Source organism: Meriones unguiculatus, chromosome 14 (genome assembly GCF_030254825.1).
Source record: "Meriones unguiculatus strain TT.TT164.6M chromosome 14, Bangor_MerUng_6.1, whole genome shotgun sequence".
In the NCBI taxonomy this organism is placed as follows: domain Eukaryota; kingdom Metazoa; phylum Chordata; class Mammalia; order Rodentia; family Muridae; genus Meriones; species Meriones unguiculatus.
This window is the reverse complement of record NC_083361.1, coordinates 70,688,194-70,710,321: the sequence shown is the minus strand read 5'-3', so window position 1 is coordinate 70,710,321 and position 22,128 is coordinate 70,688,194. Positions and strand designations below refer to the sequence as shown.

The 22,128-nt window shown below is 40.3% G+C and overlaps 1 protein-coding gene across 1 annotated transcript in view; it reads right to left on the bottom strand.

Annotated features, from left to right (window-relative positions):
• Efl1 (elongation factor like GTPase 1) overlaps nucleotides 1-22,128 on the bottom strand; it is a 119,873-nt gene that overhangs the window by 97,323 nt on the left and 422 nt on the right. Inside the window, exons 2-7 of the mRNA XM_021644397.2 lie at nucleotides 21,599-21,711; nucleotides 19,477-19,544; nucleotides 15,014-15,098; nucleotides 4,091-4,224; nucleotides 2,459-2,596; nucleotides 774-988 (exon numbers count right to left, since the gene is read on the bottom strand). Coding sequence (XP_021500072.1) covers nucleotides 774-988; nucleotides 2,459-2,596; nucleotides 4,091-4,224; nucleotides 15,014-15,098; nucleotides 19,477-19,544; nucleotides 21,599-21,689 — 731 coding nt within the window. The 5' untranslated portion in view covers nucleotides 21,690-21,711. The remainder of the gene's footprint in view (nucleotides 1-773; nucleotides 989-2,458; nucleotides 2,597-4,090; nucleotides 4,225-15,013; nucleotides 15,099-19,476; nucleotides 19,545-21,598; nucleotides 21,712-22,128) is intronic.

The following is a 22,128-nucleotide window of genomic DNA, read 5'->3' as shown; positions in this document are numbered from 1 at the left end:
ATACTATTGGGACAAAATGAAAGCAACTAACACAGGCTGAGTACCCCAATCCAAAAATCTAAACTCTGAAACGTTTTAAGTACTAACACAACCTCAAAGATAGAGAATTTCTCCAAGACCTTTTATGTTCAGACTCAGTCAAAACATGGGTGCACTTAAAATGCTGGGTAATCCGACTGTGTGCATTTAATACAAGGGAATACGGATAGAGGCTTCAGTCCTATCCCAAGATACTTCATGTACATGTAAATATTTAAAAGAAAAAAAATCAAAAATAGGAAACACTTCTAAGTGTCCTAAGCACTTCAGATAAGAACAACTCAAACACGTGCAACAATTAACATCAGTATCTAGAAAATTCTGCTGAATAAAACACAAATTAAAAAAGACTAAGTTATTTGGCTCCATTTCTATAGTCCACTGTTTTGATTTAATTTCTCTAACATTCTTAAAATAGCAAATTACAGAAATGAAGGACAGTAATGGTTTCAGAAGTTATTCGGGGCTTAGGGGAAAAGTAGATGTGACTACACAGGGTATCACGTAGAAGCTTCCTGGTGATGAAATGTTCTCTAGCTTGACTATGTCCATGTTACTGTCCTGAATGTGACACTGCATTACTTTTTTTCATGATGTAAGCATGGCAGGACACTGAACAGATATAGGATAACTCTTATTACTTGTCATAACGAGATAAAATTAAAATTACAGCAAAACAGTTAAAACACCAAGGGTCTATAATTACAAAGGGACAGAGGTTCAGGATGACTTACCCAAAGCCCCAGCCATCAATTGCACTGGTAAATACCACATTGCCCTGCTCTGGGGAGAAGTACAGCTGAGAGTCGTCCACGTCCTCCAAGCCAGTGCTCCAGTCATACACTTGATCACCTTGTTCAGACTGTGGCTTCAGCTGGGACTCTGTCTCTCTCTCTGCTCTTTCTTCTAGGACTTTAGAAGTAAAAAGAGTTCCTGTAAGTGCGTTAATCTAGGAGAGATGGCGAAATGGCAAAGTGTCATTCATAGGCTTAGGACACACATGGGAGGGAACACACTGTCTAACCTTTTCTAAGGCGAGAAACCATTGTCAGAGTTTGAGTTCACTAAAGGTGACACTATAATCAACAAGTAAGATATTAACCTAGTCTTTCAAGTTCCAACAAATCTAAGGCTTATAAGAAGGCTTCCAGAAGGCCATCTATGAGTATTTTAATCTCGAGGAGTTTCACTAAAAACTCACCCTACCCAAATCGCCAAACTTTAATCAGTCCTTCTCCTATTTCCCATATCAGCTGTTAAAAGTTCCCAGCATCCTTCAACCTTCTTCCCAGTGTCTAATCTTCAAATAAGTAATCTTATGTCCTACCCCAAAGAGAACAATGAAGCCTGCTGCTCAAACCCACCCCTCTCCCAGCTTATGCCCTGCTCACATGTACAAACACTGCTGGCTCCTCTCTTGCCCCTCGTGGTGGTGAGCATGTTTCCTCAGTGTTTCTGCAAGGCAGGAGATGTCTACAGCTCTTCCTATTTGTGCAGCGAGCTGTCCTGGGCAACCATTCCCCTTCAATAGCCTACACCTGTCTTTCCTCCCTTTAGCAAAAAAAAAAAAAAATCCATACTGATCTTAAAGAAGTTCAAATTCCTCTGTATGACATAAACCTCACTAAAATGCAAGGGTTGCTTCCCCCCACGCTCTGCCAGGTCCCATTTCTTGTCACTTCTTATCATTACCTCTCAACTTTTCAACTATAACAATTTTCCTGATGGAAACACTGCCCATACTTTCTCTAGGCTTCGTGACTTTGCACATTTGTTTTGTCTCCTGTTCTTCCTCTAACTTTCAACTTGGCAAACGCTTATGGGTCCTCCGTGTCAAGAGCTTGCTGTGATACCATCTTTTCCTCTCTGGCTCAGATTGGCTTGAGTAGCTCTCTTCTGGCTCTGAAATCACATGGGAGGTACCTGGTTGCTCTTCAAATGTCTCAACTGTCTGTCTCGCTCACTATACTGGGAGTTCTATGAAATCAAGGATTCTGGGTACCCATCTTATCTTATCATCTATCCTTCACACACAATGAGCATTTGGCACTGCATTTATCTACAAATATTTGCTAAATAAACAAACCAATGCCTAAACAAATCTTCATCTCAAAGTTAAAAAAAAAAAAAAGAAACAGCATACAGCCTCTTAATATCACTTCACTTAGGAACCAAACTACAGAATGCTAAACGTGAGAGCCTGCAGTCCAAGCCCAACACCGACGGGTTCTGGCAAACAGACCGACCCCCCCCCCCCCGAGCACACCAGCTGTGTTCCCTCTGCACAGTACGGTGCCAACAGACAGGAATCTTAGGTGATAAACTTCACATAAATGTATTTTCCTTAATACCACCTCATAGTCAACATGTCTTTTAATAACTTTTCAACCAGTTTTTAAAGTACTGAAGAATACAATACCTGTTCTAAAATATTCTTGAGGTGAGAATAGGCCTCTTGTGGGGTGAATTTTAGTTCCACTATCAGGCGATCTATCTTATTAATCACTAAAACAGGACGTATGTTTTCAAGCCAGGCTTGTCGCAGAACTGCCTGTGTCTAAATTAAAGAAAAAAAAAAAAGCAAAAAACACCTCATGATCTGCAAAGATACTAAGGCACATAAGATAATCTCAATTAATAAACAACACATTCTCAGGCTTCATTATAACCCAGACTAAACTACACAGACACACATGTTCACATGTTCTGCAAGGACACACACACACACACACACACACACACACACACACAGAAAGAGAGATTGACTGACTGATTTAACGGAATTAAGAAATAAACACCTACCACTCTTGCACATAGGTCAGAACTACAACAGTCCCAGAAGCCCCTGCTCACCTCCTGGTCATAGGTCTTCCATGTATGTGACCACTACTCTGCCGTCCTAAAGTCAGGTGTCTTCACCCACCCTGTCAGAAAGCCCAGACACTGCACACTGCACACTGCACAGGATAAGGCTGAGACACCTGTGGCCTCGGGAAACACACACATGGCTACAGAATAATTAGAGCCTATCTTCCTGCAATACTAAATTTCCTCCTTTTAAATACATTACACCTTTTAGTATTTTTAAAGAATTATATAAAGAAGTATTAAAAGAAAACATATGCTATGGAGAATTCAAAACTCACTGGGATTTTGGGTCTTTCTCTGTTTCTAAAGATCAGATGCAAGTTTAAAAAAAAATGTTAAAAAAAATGAACTAGCCTTTCTGAGTTTTGTTGCCACAAGAACTACATGTTGACTCAACATATGCTATGGAGAATTCAAAACTCACTGGGATTTTGGGTCTTTCTCTGTTTCTAAAGATCAGATGCAAATTTAAAAAAACAAGTTAAAAGAAATGAACTAGCCTTTCTGAGTTTTGTTGCCACAAGAACTACATGTTGACTCTGGCCTTAATGGCAAATTCTTCCAACTTTGCTGAGAATAGAAATATTGATTAAGGATGTATAAGAGTAATAGTGAGGGGCTGGAGAGATGGCTCAGAGGTTAAGAACACTGGCTGTTCTTCCAAAGGTTATAAGTTCAATTCCCAGCAACCACATGGTAGCTCATAACCATCTATAGTGAGATCTAGTGCCTCTTCTGGTGCAGGCAGAATGCTGTATAAATAATAAATAAATAGATCTTTATTTAAAAAAATAAGAGCAATATTGAAATTTCTTATGCAGGAAGAACACGTGTGCATGTGTGTTCCGAGTCTCCAGGAGAAGAGACCTGTCTTGTCTAGGGGAGAACTGTCCTGGGCTGTCAGCAGCCTTCCAGAACTTGGAAACCTTTCCCACTGGAATAGAACCTCCAGGTCCCTCTCAAACTCAACACGCTCTTGCTTTTGCTAAGTCTCTATTCTAAGACACATCCATCAAAGTGTGGCCAGCTTCTTTACGATCTCTTTAAGCCTTTGGTGATAAACGTCTTCGCAGACTGGCGCACTGCCAGATGTGATGCTGTCAGCCCACAGCATCAGCAGTGTCTCCTCCTACACCCTCTTCAGCCAGTCAAATAGAAGGGCATTTCGGATCACAGCTCTCACCTGTGGACAGACCCCCTCCACTGCATCCACCACAATGATGCATCCATCACAAATGCGAACCGCTGTTGATACTTCTGAGGAGAAGTCCACATGTCCAGGAGAGTCTATCAGATTAATCAGGTACTCCTCATTGCCTGAAATAAAATTTGAGGATACATTTTCAGCTGTGCAGGCAAGCAATCCTCTTCCCTGGGGACTCGAGAACAAAGATGCTTCTAAGACGAGACTGAGCAAAGCTACAGAAGCCACAGGTTCAATCAGCAGCCATCACTCCAACTTTACCACTGAGTATGTGGAATCTGACAGCATCTACTTCCTTATTGTGTTAAGAACTTAGTGCGCGTCTGACACTGTGGGGAAGAAGGCACCAAATACATACTGGATCATTAAACTATCCCTGTGAGATAAGTGTCTCTATTCTCGTTTTGCGCATCGTCAGTTGAAATGGAAAGAAACCAATGCCTAAGGCAGTGGTTCTCAACCTGTGGGACATGACCCCCTTTGTGGGTTGAATGACATTTTCTCAGGGGTCACATATCAGATATCTTATATATATATATCAAATTTTTAATTATGATTCATAACAGTAGCAAAATTACAGTTATAAAGTAGCAACCAGGTAATTTTATGATTGAGGGTGACCACAGCATGAGGAACTGTATTAAAGAGTAGCAGCTTTAGAAAGGTTGAGAACCACTGGTCCATGGGCTCAGGAGTAAAAGCTGTTCAGAGGGGGGTCTCGACTGCCCATTTAAGACAGAAAGCAGTTACCAAGCTGAAACTCCCATAACTTCTCAAGAAGCAGTGTATGTAAAAAAAGCAGGTAGACACAAATCTAAACTGCACAAACACGTGAGGAGCAGTTATTCTATTATGTGCCAGGTAGTGCGGGATGTGTTCCACTTAAATATTCCCAGAAAGTGGAAGCGCACAGTGTTTTGTTTGTTTGTTTGACTTTACCACTAAAAGTCACCACTTCCCTACAAAGCCCCGGCACACCAGGGCAACCTCTCATCAGCAGATGCAGATTTAACATTGACACAGTCAGTAAACCATGCGAAAAATAATCATGCTACAGAATACTGCACGTAACCCCCATCACTGCCAAATATGATCTTATTTCAAAGTCAAATTAATTACATGAATGCTCAGATGTAAATGTTTGTTCCTCCCCTTCGCTTTGTGTTTATTAATTTCAACATGTTAAGGAATTACTATTGGGCTAAATGGTTCAACGTATGGGCCATGTGAAAACTTTTCTGGAATATAATTCTAAACACTTGACTTGTCCTAGGTGAAATGACAAAGTGCCACAGCAGTAACATAGCCAGTGGCTCACCTATTTGTGCCTGCTGGTTTTCTAAGTCCATAGTGTTCTCTTACACCCTTCCATGGTAGTAGCCAATGAGAGCTAGATACAGGAGCACATAAAAATATCTACCCCTAAGACATCCAGCTAGAATCTCACTCTGAGCTCGTGGAGGCAGGCAAGTGGGGTTGCATGTGCCAGGAACTTGAGAGGCCAGGGAAGAGAACCTCAAGTTCAAGGTTCCTAGGACTAAACCCTATCTAAATGAAGAAATACAAGCTGAGAGCTGCAAAAACCACTCATTTTCAGAGACACCTTTAAACCGATCCATCTGGGCAGCACGTTGCCATCCACATGCAGAAACTCCACCGGTAGTGAGCCGCTGGCTTCCTACTCGTTCCAGTCCCCTTCCTAAACCCTCCGTTCAGCATCCCTTTTTACCCAAGACCTCCTCCAGTCTAGGGACACATAAATGGGATGTACAGATCAAATATTCACAAACAATAACTTATAAACAAATTTATCTTGAAAGACTCTTTAGTCTACATATACACTTACTACTTATTAACAATTAAAACAAATGTGCATACAAATGAGATGCTATACTGATTTATTTTTACATCAGGAATTAAATCTTGAGTAAAAACTTGGTAATACACAACACATAGCATCTTCCGTGTTTTTTCAGAATAGATCAATATTCTGATTTCATAATTGTCAATACTGAAAACATCACTTCACATAAATGTCAGAAATATGCTTAAAGCCACTTCAGAAATAGTTGGGAGTTCTGTCTAAATCCCAAGCCAAACTTACTGAATGGTTTCTTAGGAAACCTAAGTCATACCTTAAAGAGCAATATTTAAAATGAAAAATTCTAACACAATATTAATTGATTCTTCGCTGAGGAAAGGTATTCTTTGTTTTCTGTAATTAACCTGCTGTCTCCATAAGCAGAGACAACTTCATATGTAAGGTAAAATACTGGAATTCCTAACAGAGAGGAGTCTCCGAACTGAGCTGGGGGTGCGGGGGTTCAGACAGTGTTTGTTTAGCAGCATGAAGTTAGACAGCACCCTCAGGCCACCTCTTCTCTTACCCTTTGGTGTGACTCTAGACCTTCCAGCAACTCTGAGAGAAACAAACATGCCCTAGCTACGTGTGCCTAATCATGCATCCAATTCTAGACTGGGGAAATTCACTCAAGGGTGGGAGTTCTGAAAGGGCATAGAAAACCAGTGACACACCAGGCGTTTTATTGGGGGGAAAAAAATCTACATTTTGCAAACTAACAGTAGATGAGCAGGTACCCGGCAGCACACCGCACACAAACATGTTAAGTGTCCAAAGATGGCCTGTACTAAAATAGCCGTCAGTCTGCTGAAGTTGACGTTTCTCAAGTGCACTTCATGCTGAGGGAGCAGTGCTCCAGCCAGCAGCAGCTGCCACGGGCAGAGCTGTGCTGAAAACCAGGCCTTCCAACTCCCTGTCTGATGCCTTTTCCAGCCTAACCTTTTCAAAGTAACTTCAAACTGAATTTTGAAAGCAGGGGAGGAGAAGAGTCTATTTATGAAATGTCTTCTACTACTGTGTGGATGAGGATCACATTTTAAAAATCACCTAAAAACGTACCCAGATGCAGACACAGACACACCATTAAAAACAAGATCTAATATGTTGCAGGCTGGCTTTGTAGATGCTATCTATGTAGGCAAGGGCTGGCTTGCACTCCTGACCTCTTGCCTCCATCTCCTGAATGCCAAGATGTACAGGCACACACAAACAACATCATGCATTCTGCAGATTGAACCTAAGGCCTCATGCATACTAGTAAGGACTCGACAACTAAGCTATGTTTCCGACCCCTTCTGTTTACTTATTTTTATAGGAATTATATGACAAATGTAATCTTTCCAGTCTGTAACAGAATCCTTCTACCCCAGCTTACGGCTGATGGAGTAAGTGTCAAAGTGAGAGCAGGATGGTGGGAATTTTCCAATCTGTAACAGTAATCCGTGATGTAGCATTTGGGAACAAAAACCTCACTGCCTTCTTTCCTAGGCATTCTGAACAAACCTCCTCATTTCAGGTGACTGATCTCATAAGCCAAACAACAACTTAAAAAAAAAAATTTTTTTTTAATGTTCCTGGCACCTGAGAAAAAGTCAATATGAAATTTATTAGGGTAGAAATCTTTCAATTTCTGCTAATGGAGTGATGGGGAAAACACTTCACTTTAAGATGGTATGGGCAGTTGTCCCCGAAGTACCAAGGTGTCACCAGCATCTGGCTTAAAGCTCCTCTGTGTACAGAATTAGTTTACTTCCAAAACATGGCAGGTGATCACTTGATGCACACGAAGAAGGCTCACGGGAAAACTTTGCTCCAGGAGAAACTCACCACTCAGATGAAGATCTGAACTTCATGCATGCATCTTTTTTATAGCTGAGTGTATCAGAAAAGGAACACTGAATCTAACTGACCAAGAATGGCAGAAACAGTTATCTGAGGCACACCGCTGAAAATGTCAGCCACAACCAGGTACATAAATCATTTGGCACCTGCAGAGTGACTGACCTCCGGTCTCCCTCCACGTTACCACTGTCCTCGTGTATTTCAAATCGGTGTTTAAAGCTATGTGACAAAGCAGCTAATACTGTACTCTGTAGCCTGGATCTGGCAAGTCTTAGTCCTCAACTTGGCTTTACAGGGAGATGGCAGAACCCTTAAGAGGTATGACCTAGTGGTAAGTCTTAAGTCACCCAGGAGCGTCCTCCAACTGGCTGCTGGGACTCCAGTCGCTTCCCTTTTTCTCTTTTATTTCTTCTCCTACATGATGAATCCATGATGTGCTATCTCAACCACAGCCAAACAAGCCTGGGCCAAAACCTCCGAATTCCTGATCCAAAATAAAACCTTCTTCTTTAATTATTTGGTAACTACAACAGAAATCTAACAGTTGATTATTTGATAGAATTATAAAGCCTAAGACACACTCTCTTCATGTTACGTGATATGTATTTATATATAATGTAAATTTCTTAAATATGGCGAAAGATTTTCCCAATTTGTAACAGAAATCTTTAAGTTGTATGTGAAACTTATCCCTGCTGCTGCATTCCGGACCAGTGAGTTCCATGGACCTGTTTCTCAGGCATTCTCAAGTGAGAGAACATAGCATGACAACTGGGGCCATCCCCATCAGCAGGTCACCAAAAGAGGCATGGTATAGACTGAGATAAAGCATCAAAGTGAAGTTCTGGAAGGGGAGAAATTAATGACGTAGGAGTAATGAACAAATCGCCTTTCCTTTGGATGCACAAACCCATCCGAAAGCCCTCTCTGGATCTCCCTCCATCCTGAAATGAACTGGACCACACAACGCTGCCTGCCTGTGGTTTACTTCATTCACTTTGCTTTTCTTAGTGTGCATTCCAGTCCACACTAGTTCTCAGACCTGTAGCCACATCGTGGACTGCGCCGGCACAGGGAAGAGCCCTCTCTTCAAAGGTCTGTTGGACTAATAGTAAAGAGCAGCTGCACCGCCACATTACCACCAGTCTTTACTTGCTGGTGTTTCACTCCGCTACACCACCCCAGAAGGGGAGTTATAGGTTAATGTCCAATCCTCTTGTGAATGTCACCTTGCCAGTGTGTGTCGTTATGATAAGATGCTGAGCAACTGAGAGAATAAAAGTAGTACTAAACTTGGGCCAGGGAGAAAAATGTAGGGAGACGTCAGGTTGAAAAAAAACTGTGTAATACAACTGTGCAGCAAGGCAGCCTTGAGCATGTTTAGAGGCCAGAACTGAAAGAAGATAATGACATAGACGAAAAGACCCTAAGTGGAGCATGAATCCAGAGACAGGTCTTTCTTAAAGACAGAAGAAAGGCAACGGTACCATCCCATTACATTTAAGGGAAGGGGGCAAAGAGTTGAGAATTCTTTTCTGCAATACAGTAGATAGCAAAGTCTGCTGAATTCATGAAAAGGACTTTGAGGGGTTTATTAAAGACTGCTTTAAGTTTTCAAACAGTTGTTGGGGAGAGTGAGCAAGGCCTCCTAGGAGAGAGATGGAAAGCTGCCCTGCAAGCCTGAAGAGGAAGAAATGTAGGGAACAAATTTTATCAAGATGGAGTTTGGTTGGGGGCAGTGCTACCGAGGTCAAGGAAGCAAAAAGAATGCTGGAGGAAGAATGGTTGGTAAAGTGACACCCTGGGCCCTGTATTTTAGAAGGCAGAGAGCAAGTAACGGAGGCTAATGGGGCTGAAAAAACTCAGAATCTTATGAAATAAAAATTGGGTACTTCACCATAGGAGCAAAAGAATAGGAAAAAGCAAGTCAGCAAAGAAGGGAGTACTGATGTTTCATTGTTATTACTGACTAAGTTCTTACTTCTCCGTTGGTCACATGTTGAACTTTCCATTATTCTTGAGATGAGATCTACATTACCCACGCTGCTCTCAAACTCACAGGCTGAAGCAGTCCTCCTATCACAGCTTCTGAGTAGGTAGAAGTCTGCCCACCAGACTCAACTATAAGCATTTAAATTTGAAGTGTCAAAGATGGTCCGGTAAAGCTGGAATTCAGAAAGCAACCAAGACAGCAGGTAAGGAAGTAGAAAACTAAATAGCATTCATTGTCACTGAAAGGCCAACATGTAACAGAAGTCATTTTAGGGGATGGTAAAAGCTACCTTGGAGGAGTTACATAAAAAATAAATAAATAAAGACTCAGGTGTCAAAATCATCTGAGAGCCTAATCAGGAGTTCATTATACTAAGAAAGAGGAACAACTAAATGGCAGGAGTCTTGAAGGAATTTAAAATAGGAAAGAACGAGCACTGGAGTGAGAATCTGGGCAAGAGCGGCAATCCCATGTCCCACTTCAGACATAAGAAACGTAAGGAAAGCAGTGTGGTCAGAATGAGGAAGAGGGAACATCATTAGTGATGTTGAGGGTGTGCTGATATTTGCCTTGGAAAGACCGCAGAGGAAGTTTTGGTGAGGAATAGTAGGAGGTTGAGGGAGGTGTTAGAATCACAAAGAAATATGGAAAAGAGACGAAGAGAGGCCAGACCATGTGGCTTACATCTTGGGCAATGACCAAGGACAACAGGGATGTGGGTAACACTGGCCACAGGATGTCCAGGAGTAATCCCAGTAAATCTTCAGTGGGAAGAAGCAAAGCTTCAGGAAGAATTAGTTGGGGCCTTGCCTAGCTTCCAACAGACTACTGATCCAAGTGAACAGGCTGGAAAAGTAATTACTTGGTTCCTAGGTCTGCTACTATATTCTAGAAACTTGTCCTTCATAAACTTTCTTAATATCTGAAGTCCAGTTTGCACATAAGTAAAATCAGGATGACCATCTCAGAGGGTTGCTGGGAGGATTAAACAAAGCCATGCATAAGACAGCTAGCTCAGAATTCAACCATCACTAAGTTTTACCTTGAGCCTACCATCAACTACATGCTTCACAAAACAAAGACAAACCATTGTCACAAAAAGGGAAATAAAAATCTGATCTTTCAAATGAGAAACAAGGGAATCCTCCCCCCTAGATTAACACACAGGAAGAAGGGAAGGGAAGCCTGTAATAGCAAACATTTCCTGGTACACTCTGGCCTTGTGTAGCTTGGTGGGCTAAGTTTATTTCCCTATGGCTCAGTCTCTGAAGAGTTAAGATGAAGCCAAAGGGAAGAAGCCATCACGGGTGTGAAGTCTAAACCTGTTCACCACACTTACCCAGCGAGGAAGACCCTGCAGCTGGCCCTTGGTGCAGAAAGCTGCTGTGTCTCCCATCTCTTCAATCAAAGTAAATCCTGGCATAAGTGGAATCAAGTTGTTACATGCCTACATTTACAAAACAAACAAACAAAAACCCACTTCTGCACTAAAGTGTACTGTAATATATGTAATATATTCTGCATAGAATTTTATAACTTTTAAAGTTGACGTTTAAAAATATTTATCAAAATTCCTGTAAATGCAAATGCCCTATAGCAAATTCCCAATGAAGCTGAAATGGTGCTGGCCCTCACCTTCGGGGTTTGGAGAAAGATACTGTGGAGATGAGAAATTTACTCTCTAGTCCACCCAGTCCTACTCAGATTGTCTCAGTCAGTAACGTAAATACTAGTATCAGTCTAGAACCAATGAAATCATATATAACAATGATATCTAACATTGAAGTCTATGAACTGTGTGTGGTGAAGGTAAGTTATAGATTTACTTCAGTGTATATACATGTACACACATAAAATTCAGGTGTATTAAATATAAAAATTGAAAAAAAAATAAAATTAAGAGTAATTTGTATTCCAATATCTTTTTACCCAATGTCGTATAATAAAACATACTATTTATTATCACAAAAAAGACAAAACATGAAAATTTCTTTAAAATATTTAAAATACTAATTACAAAATAAAAATGCTCTGCAGGGGCAATATTTCCTCACAGCTTCTCAAAAATGACTATAAATTAGAAATGCCAGAAATATACCTTTTCAGACTACTTAGTCTATGAATTTCATATTATTTAAATTTTGAGTATAGTTACTGTACATGCATTCTAAGAGATTCCAAGGCTTATATCATCTTGGGACGTTGAAAAGCAGTGGTTTTTAACCCATGAGTCCCAAACCCTTTGGTGTCAAATGACCCTTTCACAGGGTCATCTTAGATAATTAGAAAACAGATATTTACACTGTAATTCTTAACTAGCAAAATTAGTTATGAAAGTAGTAATGAAAATAATTTTATGGTTGGGGTCACCACAACATGAAACTGTATTAAAGGGTCGCAGCATTAGGAAGGTTGAGAACCACTGCTGTACAGTTTCCAAATTCTTGAAATGACAAGATACATCAATGATATCTTTGTGTAAGGGGCATAAGTGATGGGTAAGAAACTACAATACTAGTATTTGTTCAAGAGCTGGCATAACTAAATACGAGAGACTTCATTTCCCACAGCAGAACTGGACCTCTGGAAGATGCCAAACTTGGGATTACTGTGATGGTTTTTAATCCTTTCTAGAGTGTTCCAAGATTGTTTTAAGTTTATCCTTTTAAACTAGATTAAGAGTTTCTATTTCAATCTAAAAAAAGGAGAGAAATATAAACAAAACAAAGTCTGTTTCATTAAGCTTCAGACTCCTAGAAAGGATTTAACATTTAGTAAAAATTCTCAACTCAGAAGACAATCAAATGGGATGGGAAGGAGGGGATAAAAGCAACCTATGGTCTTTCTTTAGCCATCGGCATTCTCTTCCCCCACCCAGGTTCTTCTTTAGGCTGTCTCACCTTCACAGCACGGAACACCACTCTGGAAAACCAGTTCTCAACTACACAGAGGAAATTTATACAGTTCTGAGAAAATGTATTTAATGTTCCTACCCATAGGTAGATGAGGAAAACTAAATTCTTTATTATACAGTATGGAGAGCTCTACCTTAAAGTCCCTGCTGGTTATCAGGCCATGCTCACAGAGACGTGTGTTTGACAGTTACTGACTTCAATTCTTACTGCTATGACTAGATGACCAGCCAACTGAAGAGCCAATCCACCAGAGCAAGCTCCACAAAGACTGGCATAAAAGAAATGCTGAGGCACACCTTAATTCTGTGGGTCAAAAACACAAGAAAGCAAAGCAGTTTGCACCACAGATGAGGTGAAGGAACAGATAAGTGTGAGGACAAGGAGACATGGAAGGACAAGGAGACTGGAACTGTAGGGCAAATCTACAAAAATACACAGCATAAAGACACAGATCGAAGAAAGGACAACTGAACCTAAAGAGAAGAGTTCCAAAAGGAACATTCAAAAACTGAACCTGATGGGGTCAGTCTGTGTTGTATGCAGTTAACCATGGTGATACATGCTGGTAATCCCCACATTTGGGAGGTAGAGGCAGGAAGGAGGAGGATAAGAAATTCAAGTCTAGCTTCCACTATAAACTGAGTTTACTGCCAGCAGGGGAAATTCAATAAGAGACCTTATAACTAACAAACAAAATGTGACTCCAATAAGATTCGCATTTTTTTAAAAACAAATTTTAATGAAAAGTGTCTCTACTTATTGTTTATATACATTCAATAAGTCTCCCTACCCTAAACAAGGTAGCTTGCATCTGTTTCTGTGCAACCTAGGAAGGAGCATGTATCTAGAACATTTTAAGATCAAGCTTCCCAAAGCCAGAGTTTAACAAAACATGTTAAGACTGCTCAATCTCAGGGTTCTATAAGCCATTTTCCCACAGTCTCTAACAGAAAGACAATGAAGATATGAAATAACTAAATTTTACAGTACACAAGGAGAAACTCAATAAAGTAGCTAAGGGCAGAAAAAGTGAATTGAGACAAAGTTGGGGCGTAACAACTAAAACTGACACTAGAGGAATTGTGAAGGCAAAAAAACACGAGAATGGAAGATGAAAGGTTACAATCTCTTCAAGTCTATAAAATACTATGGCAAGATTTCTGGGCCACAGACTGGGAATAGATACCTTAAAATAGGAAAGGTCGCATATAAAAAAAAAGGGTGAGCAACAGCTGAAATACTGAACACTGAGGACTGGTGTGCTTAAAAGTCGTCAAGCTAGTTTGATACAGAGGTGGGTTAAAGGCTCACACCCATCAGTGCCTCCAGCACCACACAGCACAGTGTGGGGCCGAGATACACACGGTGAGGGATGAACCACAGGTCGCTCCATGGGGGAAATAACTCTTTATTATTTTCTTCAAGACACACATTTCGTATAAAGTTTTCTAACGGTACAAAAGTAAGTATTTTGAAAAGCACAAATTTTATCATAATCCACTTTCTGAAGATATCTACTGTGGAAATTTAACATGTATCTCCCAAAAGCCTTTATCTGCATACATACACATTTATACCTCACAGAAATACTCTGCAATTTGTTTTTCTGTCTCTTAACAGACCATTCCCTACATAATTATAAATATATGACCTATATAATTATATGTAATTAAGCATTCAAAAGCTATATAATGCTCCACAGCAAGGATGTAACAATTCATTTGGGCATTCTCCTCTTGACCTTTAAGTTTCTGGCATGTTTTCACTAATATAAACCTTTTGTGAACATACATTTCTGTCAGAGAATTCCCATGTTACTATCAGAATGACATCCGTATTTGGGGATAGCAAAATAGTACTGCTATCTTGTACAGAGTGTAGAGTAACAGAAAGTAGTGGTCAGAGCAACCCCCGGTTACATAACTAAGACTCCAAATCTCATATGCAGGCCATGGAGCAAAATAAGGATCCAGCCAAGAAATGGAAGGCTAAGGATGAGCCAGCTAAGTCCTAGTTCCTGACTTTCTTTGTGAAGAAATCCACACAGGCACCTGCTGGAGCCAGGCAGCTGTGAACTGCCAGTTCTTCTGCCCTCAAGCCAGTCAGAGGTCCCCATCTGCATCCAAGCCTGACTCTGACAACAGATCATCTGAAGAGGCCAGAATGAAATTCATGGAACATAAAGCAAAGAAACCGAGGCATGTGATTAATTCAGAGAGAAGGGACAGGGCATGAAAGATGAAAAAACAAAACAAACAACAACAACAACAACAAAGCCCAGATGGGCTTACCTTCTGCATAATGGAGTGAAATGGCACTGGATTTCATGGTGATCCCTCGGACCTGCTCATCCTCTCTGCTGTCCATGTATCTTAACTAGAAAAATAGAACATATGTATCTTTACTTTCCAGTGACTATAGTGCAACATTAAAATGGGCTTAGTTTCATTTCAAACATTTAAGCTGCTATATACAGCCCTCTGTGGGTTTTAAGTGCTAGGGTGCTAGAGAAGTGAGGTCAGTCAAGAGAACGCACAGACAAACGGAAAGGCATTGACACAAATGTCCACACACTGCTTCCCCAGAGTGTTGCTCATCTACATCTCAGCCAGGAAGGATCAGGTAACTCAAGAAAATCTTCCAAGGGATCTAGAGTTCTTTCTGTGCATCACACTGCAGCCTTCCTTTCCTATCCAGAGGTACTTGATGATGCTCAAAAGTATCAGAAGGCCTTCAGAGGCACGGGGAGCCTTTTAAATGTGTGTAGAAACTATTTACAACATCAAAACTTAGCTGGTAGCTTTCCCGCTCAACATACTTGAGAATAACATGCTGATATGGGATTGCCATGCTTTCCCATCCTAGTTTTCAGAAATGCTTCCGTTCCCACAGCTCTGGCAAAATACCACTTTGAAATGCAAACTTTAAGCCTTATTTAAATAGAAGTTTTAAATCACATTTTCATTGCTCAATCTTAAGTACCCCACTCAACCACTTTCATTATTATAAGATTCTCCTTCACAAACATACCACATTTATTTATCCAGTCTACCAGTGAGACATGTAGATTCACTGCTTTTTAGTAATGTAAATGAGCTGATAAGAAATCTGGCTTGGAACTGGAGAGATGGAGAGAAAAGCATTGTCTGGTTCAATTCCCAGTACCCCCACGGTGGCTCACACCCATTCATTAACTCCTGTTTCAGGGGATCTGTGCTGTCTTCTGTCCTCTACCAGCACTGTATGTACATGGCACAAGGACAGGCATATAGGCAGAAACATCCATAAACATAGAGTTAAAATAAATAAATGTAAAAAAGAAGAAGAATCTGGGATCATATCTCTTACATACTACCCAAAAGTATGATTTCTGAATTACTACATTCACCTATCTTCAATGCTACCGGATATTTCCAATTTTTTTTTCACCAAAGTAGTTGGACTAATCTACACTCAACAGCAGAATACTGTTTTGGTTTCTTCATGACCTCAAAAATTTCTAAATCATTTTATCTTTTCAATATACACTTTCCCAACTTCTAATGGGACTATCTTTACAGTCTGCGGTCCTCACTTAGCTACTGAGCATTCCTCTTCTGCTAGTATCCCATGTAAAGTCCATCTATCGACTGCTTCCATTACAGGTTTGGTTTGGATAGATGTTAGAGTCTCTGATTATTAGTTGTCAGTTAAATGTTTGTTACATTGTTGAAATTTGTTTTTGTCATTGAATATCTTGTTTTCTCTGTCTATGAGGACTGAGAGTTTTGCGGGATATAGTAGCCTGGGCTGACATCTGTGCTCTCTTAGGGTCTGCATGATATCCGTCCAGGCCCTTCTGGCTTTCATAGTCTCTGTTGAAAAGTCAGGTGTGATTCTAATGGGTTTGCCATTACATGTTACTTGGCCTTTTTCCCTTGCAGCTTTTAGTATTTTTTCTTTGTTCTGCATACTTACTCTTTTGATTATTATGTGGCGGGAGGATTTTCTTTTCTGGTCTAATTTATTGGGTGTTCTGTAGGCCTCTTGTATTCTTATTGGCCTCTCCTTTAAGTTGGGGAAATTTTCTTCAATGATTTTGTAGAAAATATTTTCTGGGCCTTGGAGCAGGGAATCTTCATAGTAATGGGAAGAGGGACTGCCTCTGACATAATCTGATTGGCCTGCTCTTTGATCACCTCCTCCTGAGGGGGGAGCAGCCTTACCAGGCCATAGAAGATGACAATGCAGCCACTCCTGATGTGATCTGATAGACTAAGATCAGAAGGAAGGAGAAGAGGACCTCCCCTATCAGTGGACTTGGGGAGGGGCATGCGTGAAGTAGGGGAAGGGAGGATGGGATTGGGAGGGGAGGAGGGAGGGGCTTATGGGGGGATACAAAGTGAATAAAGTATAATAAAAAAAAATGTTACATTTTCCCTGATCCCAAAGCATTTTTGCTGCTTTTTTCACTTTGTAGCATACTTGATAAAAATGTTATTCATTAATGTAGCTGAATTAACCAACCTTTATATAGTACTTTTTACCTTCTCAATATATCTAACCTTATGGTCACTGAAGTAACATCCCTTACTATTTTCTAAAAGCTTCAGTTCCTCCTTTTGTGCATTTTAAGTACATGCAGGTAGCTTTGTTTGATATTAAGTACAGGTTGGTCCAGTATTATTTTCACAGTTAAATAATTTCCCAAAGATTTTTTTATTGAAGTTATCTTTTCTCTACAGATCTGAAATGCCAGATCTACAATCAGTGAAGCTCTCATAAAGGTATCTGTTTCCGGGTCATCAGCCACTGCGATACCCAGCCAATCCAAACCACCAAGTTACAATTACCTTACAGCTTAGGCTTCATGTGGGTCCTCTAGTAAGGGAAGTGGGGACTGCATAGGACACAGACTCACTTGCCAGCTTTTTGATCACTTCCCCCTGGCGGGACTGCCTTACCAGGCCACAGTGGAAGAGGACATGCTAAGTTGTTCATTATACCCTTTATTCAATCTCTAGCATTTTCCTTTCCTACCATCATTTCTTTCTCATTCTTGCTCAATCTTGCTGATATTGTCAGTTCTACTAATCTTTAAGTCATTCATTCTCTTGCTGGGCGTGGCAGCACACGCCTGCAATCCCAGCACTCGGGAGGCAGAAAAGAAAAAGAAAAAAGACTCTGTCTTGAAAAGAAAAAGAAAAAAGACTGTCTTGAAAAGAAAAAGAAAAAAGACTCTGTCTTGAAAAGAAAGACTGTCTTGAAAAGAAAAAGAAAAAAGACTCTGTCTTGAAAAGAAAAAAAACCTTTATATATGCTATACTTCATATATTGCCTAAGTACAGTGAGTCACAAAAGCAGCATTAAGCTGGTCAAAATACCTAATATGTCTCAACAGTGAAAATTAAAAATAAAAAAGCAAAATAAGGTTTTTGGTTACAGTGACACAAACTGTTTTAATTAGTTATTAATTAAAACAGTTACTAATTAGTAAACTTTACTAATTTACTACACTGTTATTAATTAGTAAACTTTATAGTTTATAACAATTTATGTCTACGGAAAATTTAATAAGTATAGCAGTTCCCACAAACATCCTCCCAATAACTTCTCTTAATATTTCCATCTTCATTACTGTGTGGTATGTTACATTCTTCCGACTGACGAACCAACACTGACAGGTTATTAAAGTCCAGTTTATGTTGGGTGTATATTTTAAGTGGGGCCATCATTTTTCTATTTAGTTAGTTGTCATCTTTTTTACTTCACTAGTGCTTTCTATAAAGCCTCTGTTTTCTACCTCACTTAATTACACTTTATTTTCTTCCCTCTTACTTTGGTTACTGTCATTCTACCGTCTCAAGATGGGAGAACTTGAGTGCTTCATTGTTAAACCCAACCTTCTGGTTTCCACACAGATGGTCTCAAATTTCCATTCCTATCTTCTAAGTCTCCTGCATCTACTTTGTTGATTCAGTTTTTTTTCTCTGTTTTCCCATCTCACCTAATCAATCCTGATAATTACAGACTAGGTACCAGATGCCTTCCTTACACACAGAAATATCTCATTATTTTGTTAATCTATAGAAAACTATTCTAATATCTTTGAACTGAGAGCTAGGAAACTCTTTGTGTGTGTGTGTGTGTGTGTGTGTGTGTACCTGCACACACACCTTGCATAGAGGTCAGAGGAGGACGTAGTGGGGGGGAGTGGCTCTCCCCTACTGCCACATAAATCTGAAGAATCCAATGCATCAGGCCCCGCAACAAGCACTTTTACCTACTGTGCTCACCAGTCCCTATATCAGTATCTTCAACAAGATCCTCAAGCCTTCCTTTGGTCGTGGGTCACTTAGGCTAATCTTCAAGGTCTTATGTAATTTGACACATTTTGTTGATCTCAAAGCAAAAGCTCCATTCAAACAAGCACAACTCATGGAAACTGCTATTCTTGCTATTTTTTCATCACTTAATGACTTTTCTGCCTTATTCTCAAACCAGCCAACTCATTCACCCATGAAATCTCTAGAACATGTAACAGCTGACTTGTCACAAGTCACTTCTGCACTTACACAATATAGGATTCATACAACGCAACAAAAAGCAATACAGAAGTGAACTTTTCTCAATATCTATTTTATCTTAACTTAATGGGTTGTCAGTTCCTTCTACATGTTTACATTGCTAAAGAACAAAGCAACTGGATCATAATACTATAGATAGTTAATTTTTATTAAAATGCAACAAGCATTTTCCAAATCTAACAACATACCTTCCCTGCCAGGCGGCTGGAGATGATTCCATTACTAGATATGAGACAATCAGCAAGGGTTGTTTTTCCTGTTAAAGCAACATTAATTACAATACATTAGTTTAAATGGGCTAGCATTCTATAGTGCTTTATCATTTTCCTGTAGACACCACCAGTTCCACTTGAAAGGTTGTCAAGATTAATTTGAAGCACAGGAATTTTAAGTATAGTCGGACTTTAAAAACTTAATTGATGAGGCAAACTACTCTGGGTATCAAAATATAAACTAGGTCTTAGAATGTTTGTGTTAGTTATTAAAGTCTAGCTTTAAGAAATCATTCAAGTTTATTATCATTTACCAACCATCCCACAAAATTGGTCATACTTAAAACAGGCCCTAAAAGCTTAGATTGACAAAAGTACAGCCACCGTATTTAGCTCAGAAGGGTATACTGGGTAAATCATCACCAGGAAATGACCACACGTCGTCTTCTGTAACATTTATCTATGTGTGACCCTGGCTGACATTTGCCAGTTAATAGTAAGAAAATGTCTTCCTGTTGTTAAGAGGGCTACACTGGAGCAGCCAATGCTACCCAGTTAAAAACTAAAAATGGAATCTATTTTATAATAAAAGAAAATCTTTGCATTATCAAATATACATTTACAGTTACCTTTATTATACTACTGTCAAAGCTAACACAATTTCAAGCCGCTTAAACTGGGACCTGTGTTTAAAGAATGACATGTGCATATTCAATTTTCACAGCTGGGTAGGCCTAACAAATAATGCCTTTTTCCTAAAATCCAGCTTTTTGTAGTCTGTAAATATATAATCTGTGCAATCTGTGGAACAGTATCAAAGACCAATCAACAGGACCTCTGTAGATCTTAAATAATGTCTTTTAGTATATAATCCTAGACTATCGCTTTCCTGCTGTGCAATAGAGTAGAATTCATTTTAAGTATGGCAAACATACACCCATTAGAATGTACCACAAATAAGGACTCTGCATTATTAAGCAAGGCCTAATCCCTTAGACAACAAAGTTTGATACATACATACAGTTTAATTCCCACAGCAAAAACAAAACAAAACAGAAACAAAAAGGAAAAGAAAAAGAAACAAAGTGAAACCTTTGACTGGACCTCACGTTCCCCAAACATGGACACATCTGCATAGAACCCATGGGTAAGCTGGTCACTGAGATTTCATTGGTATATAAAACTCAGTCCCTGTTGTTGCTTCCTACAAAGCGATCCATTTTCTGTTTGTGTACTGCCTTCTCTTTGGAGCTCAGATTAATGACAAGAGTCACCAAGCCTCTTTTCTGCCTCTTAACCCGCCCAAGCACCTTTACCAGTCTATTCTAATCTACAGTTGGGAGTACTTTGTCCTTGCTTTATTTTTTTTCCCTAAGAGCTCCCTACACGCTAATAAAAATGTTAACGACCATTCACACAGGCTGTACACGGAAGCTCAAATAGGTAAAGTAATTTAAAAAGAACTCAGAGCTTACGATGTCTATGGGATAGTGTCAGAACGGCCATCTGAACCCCACATGTCAGTAGCACATGTCCCCTTCTGCCCTTTTACCTGCCGCTACTTGCAAAGCTTGTCCCCACCTATCACCTACAGCTCCTCCTCAAGAGGTACATCTGACTTTTTTTTTTTTTCACCCAGCCTGGCTACCTAACCTTCCAGTTCTCAAAACTCTTATCCAGTCCCTGTCCCCCCTACCCAACCTCCTGCTGCTGTATCTCATCATGTTGCCCCAATTCCTAAAACCTTTACAGCTGGGCAGGTGGCCTCCTCATAAATGCCTAGCTCCAAAAAAATCTAACAAAACACTTAGCAGATGCTAACTCAGGATGTGATGAATTAAATAGGATCCATAGAAGAAACACTCTATCAAGACCAAAGCCATTTTACCATTTCAAAAACGTTCCCGTATTTTAACAAAAACTCAAATCTAAAAGCATTGTGTGGCAGACCTCTTAGAACACTGATAACCGTTTTACAGCACACTTCTCTGAGACGACACACACAACTTCCTAGCAAGCGTCCCTTCCATCATTCCGATAAAACACATAGAGAACATGTCTCCTCTGTTAATAAAAGGCCATTGTAGAAGAGACTCACCATGGTCAACGTGAGCCAAAACACAGATATTCCTGATGTTGGCAGTGTTCTTCTGAAGCTGAATCATCTTGTCAATGCCATTGAGCACCATGGTCACTTATTTCAATCTGTGACTAAAAATTAAATGCAAATTACAAATGGAAGAAAATCCAGTGGCGGGAGGAAGAGCAACACCATGGAAAAACAAACGCACAAACTGAGAGGTGGATGCCGAGGCTTACGGACCGCCCGACAGTCCTCAAAGGAGAACCCAGTGTCGTTTAGCCATCTGTTTCCTTCTGCCCCTGACTGGCAAAGTCCACACACCCCTGCAGCAAACACTGGAGCGTGGAGGGCGCTGGGAGTTCCCACGTCCGCGCCGCGATGAATCACGCAGCCGGGACCGGGAGGCAGCCGGGTGCAGAGACGCCCTGCTACGTGACACCACCCACTCAGGTACTCCGGCCCAAGCCGACCACAGGAAAGGTGGCCATCCCGCTTGAGTCCCTCCGAAAGTCTGTCCTTCTATCCAGCTCACTGGCTTTTCCCCG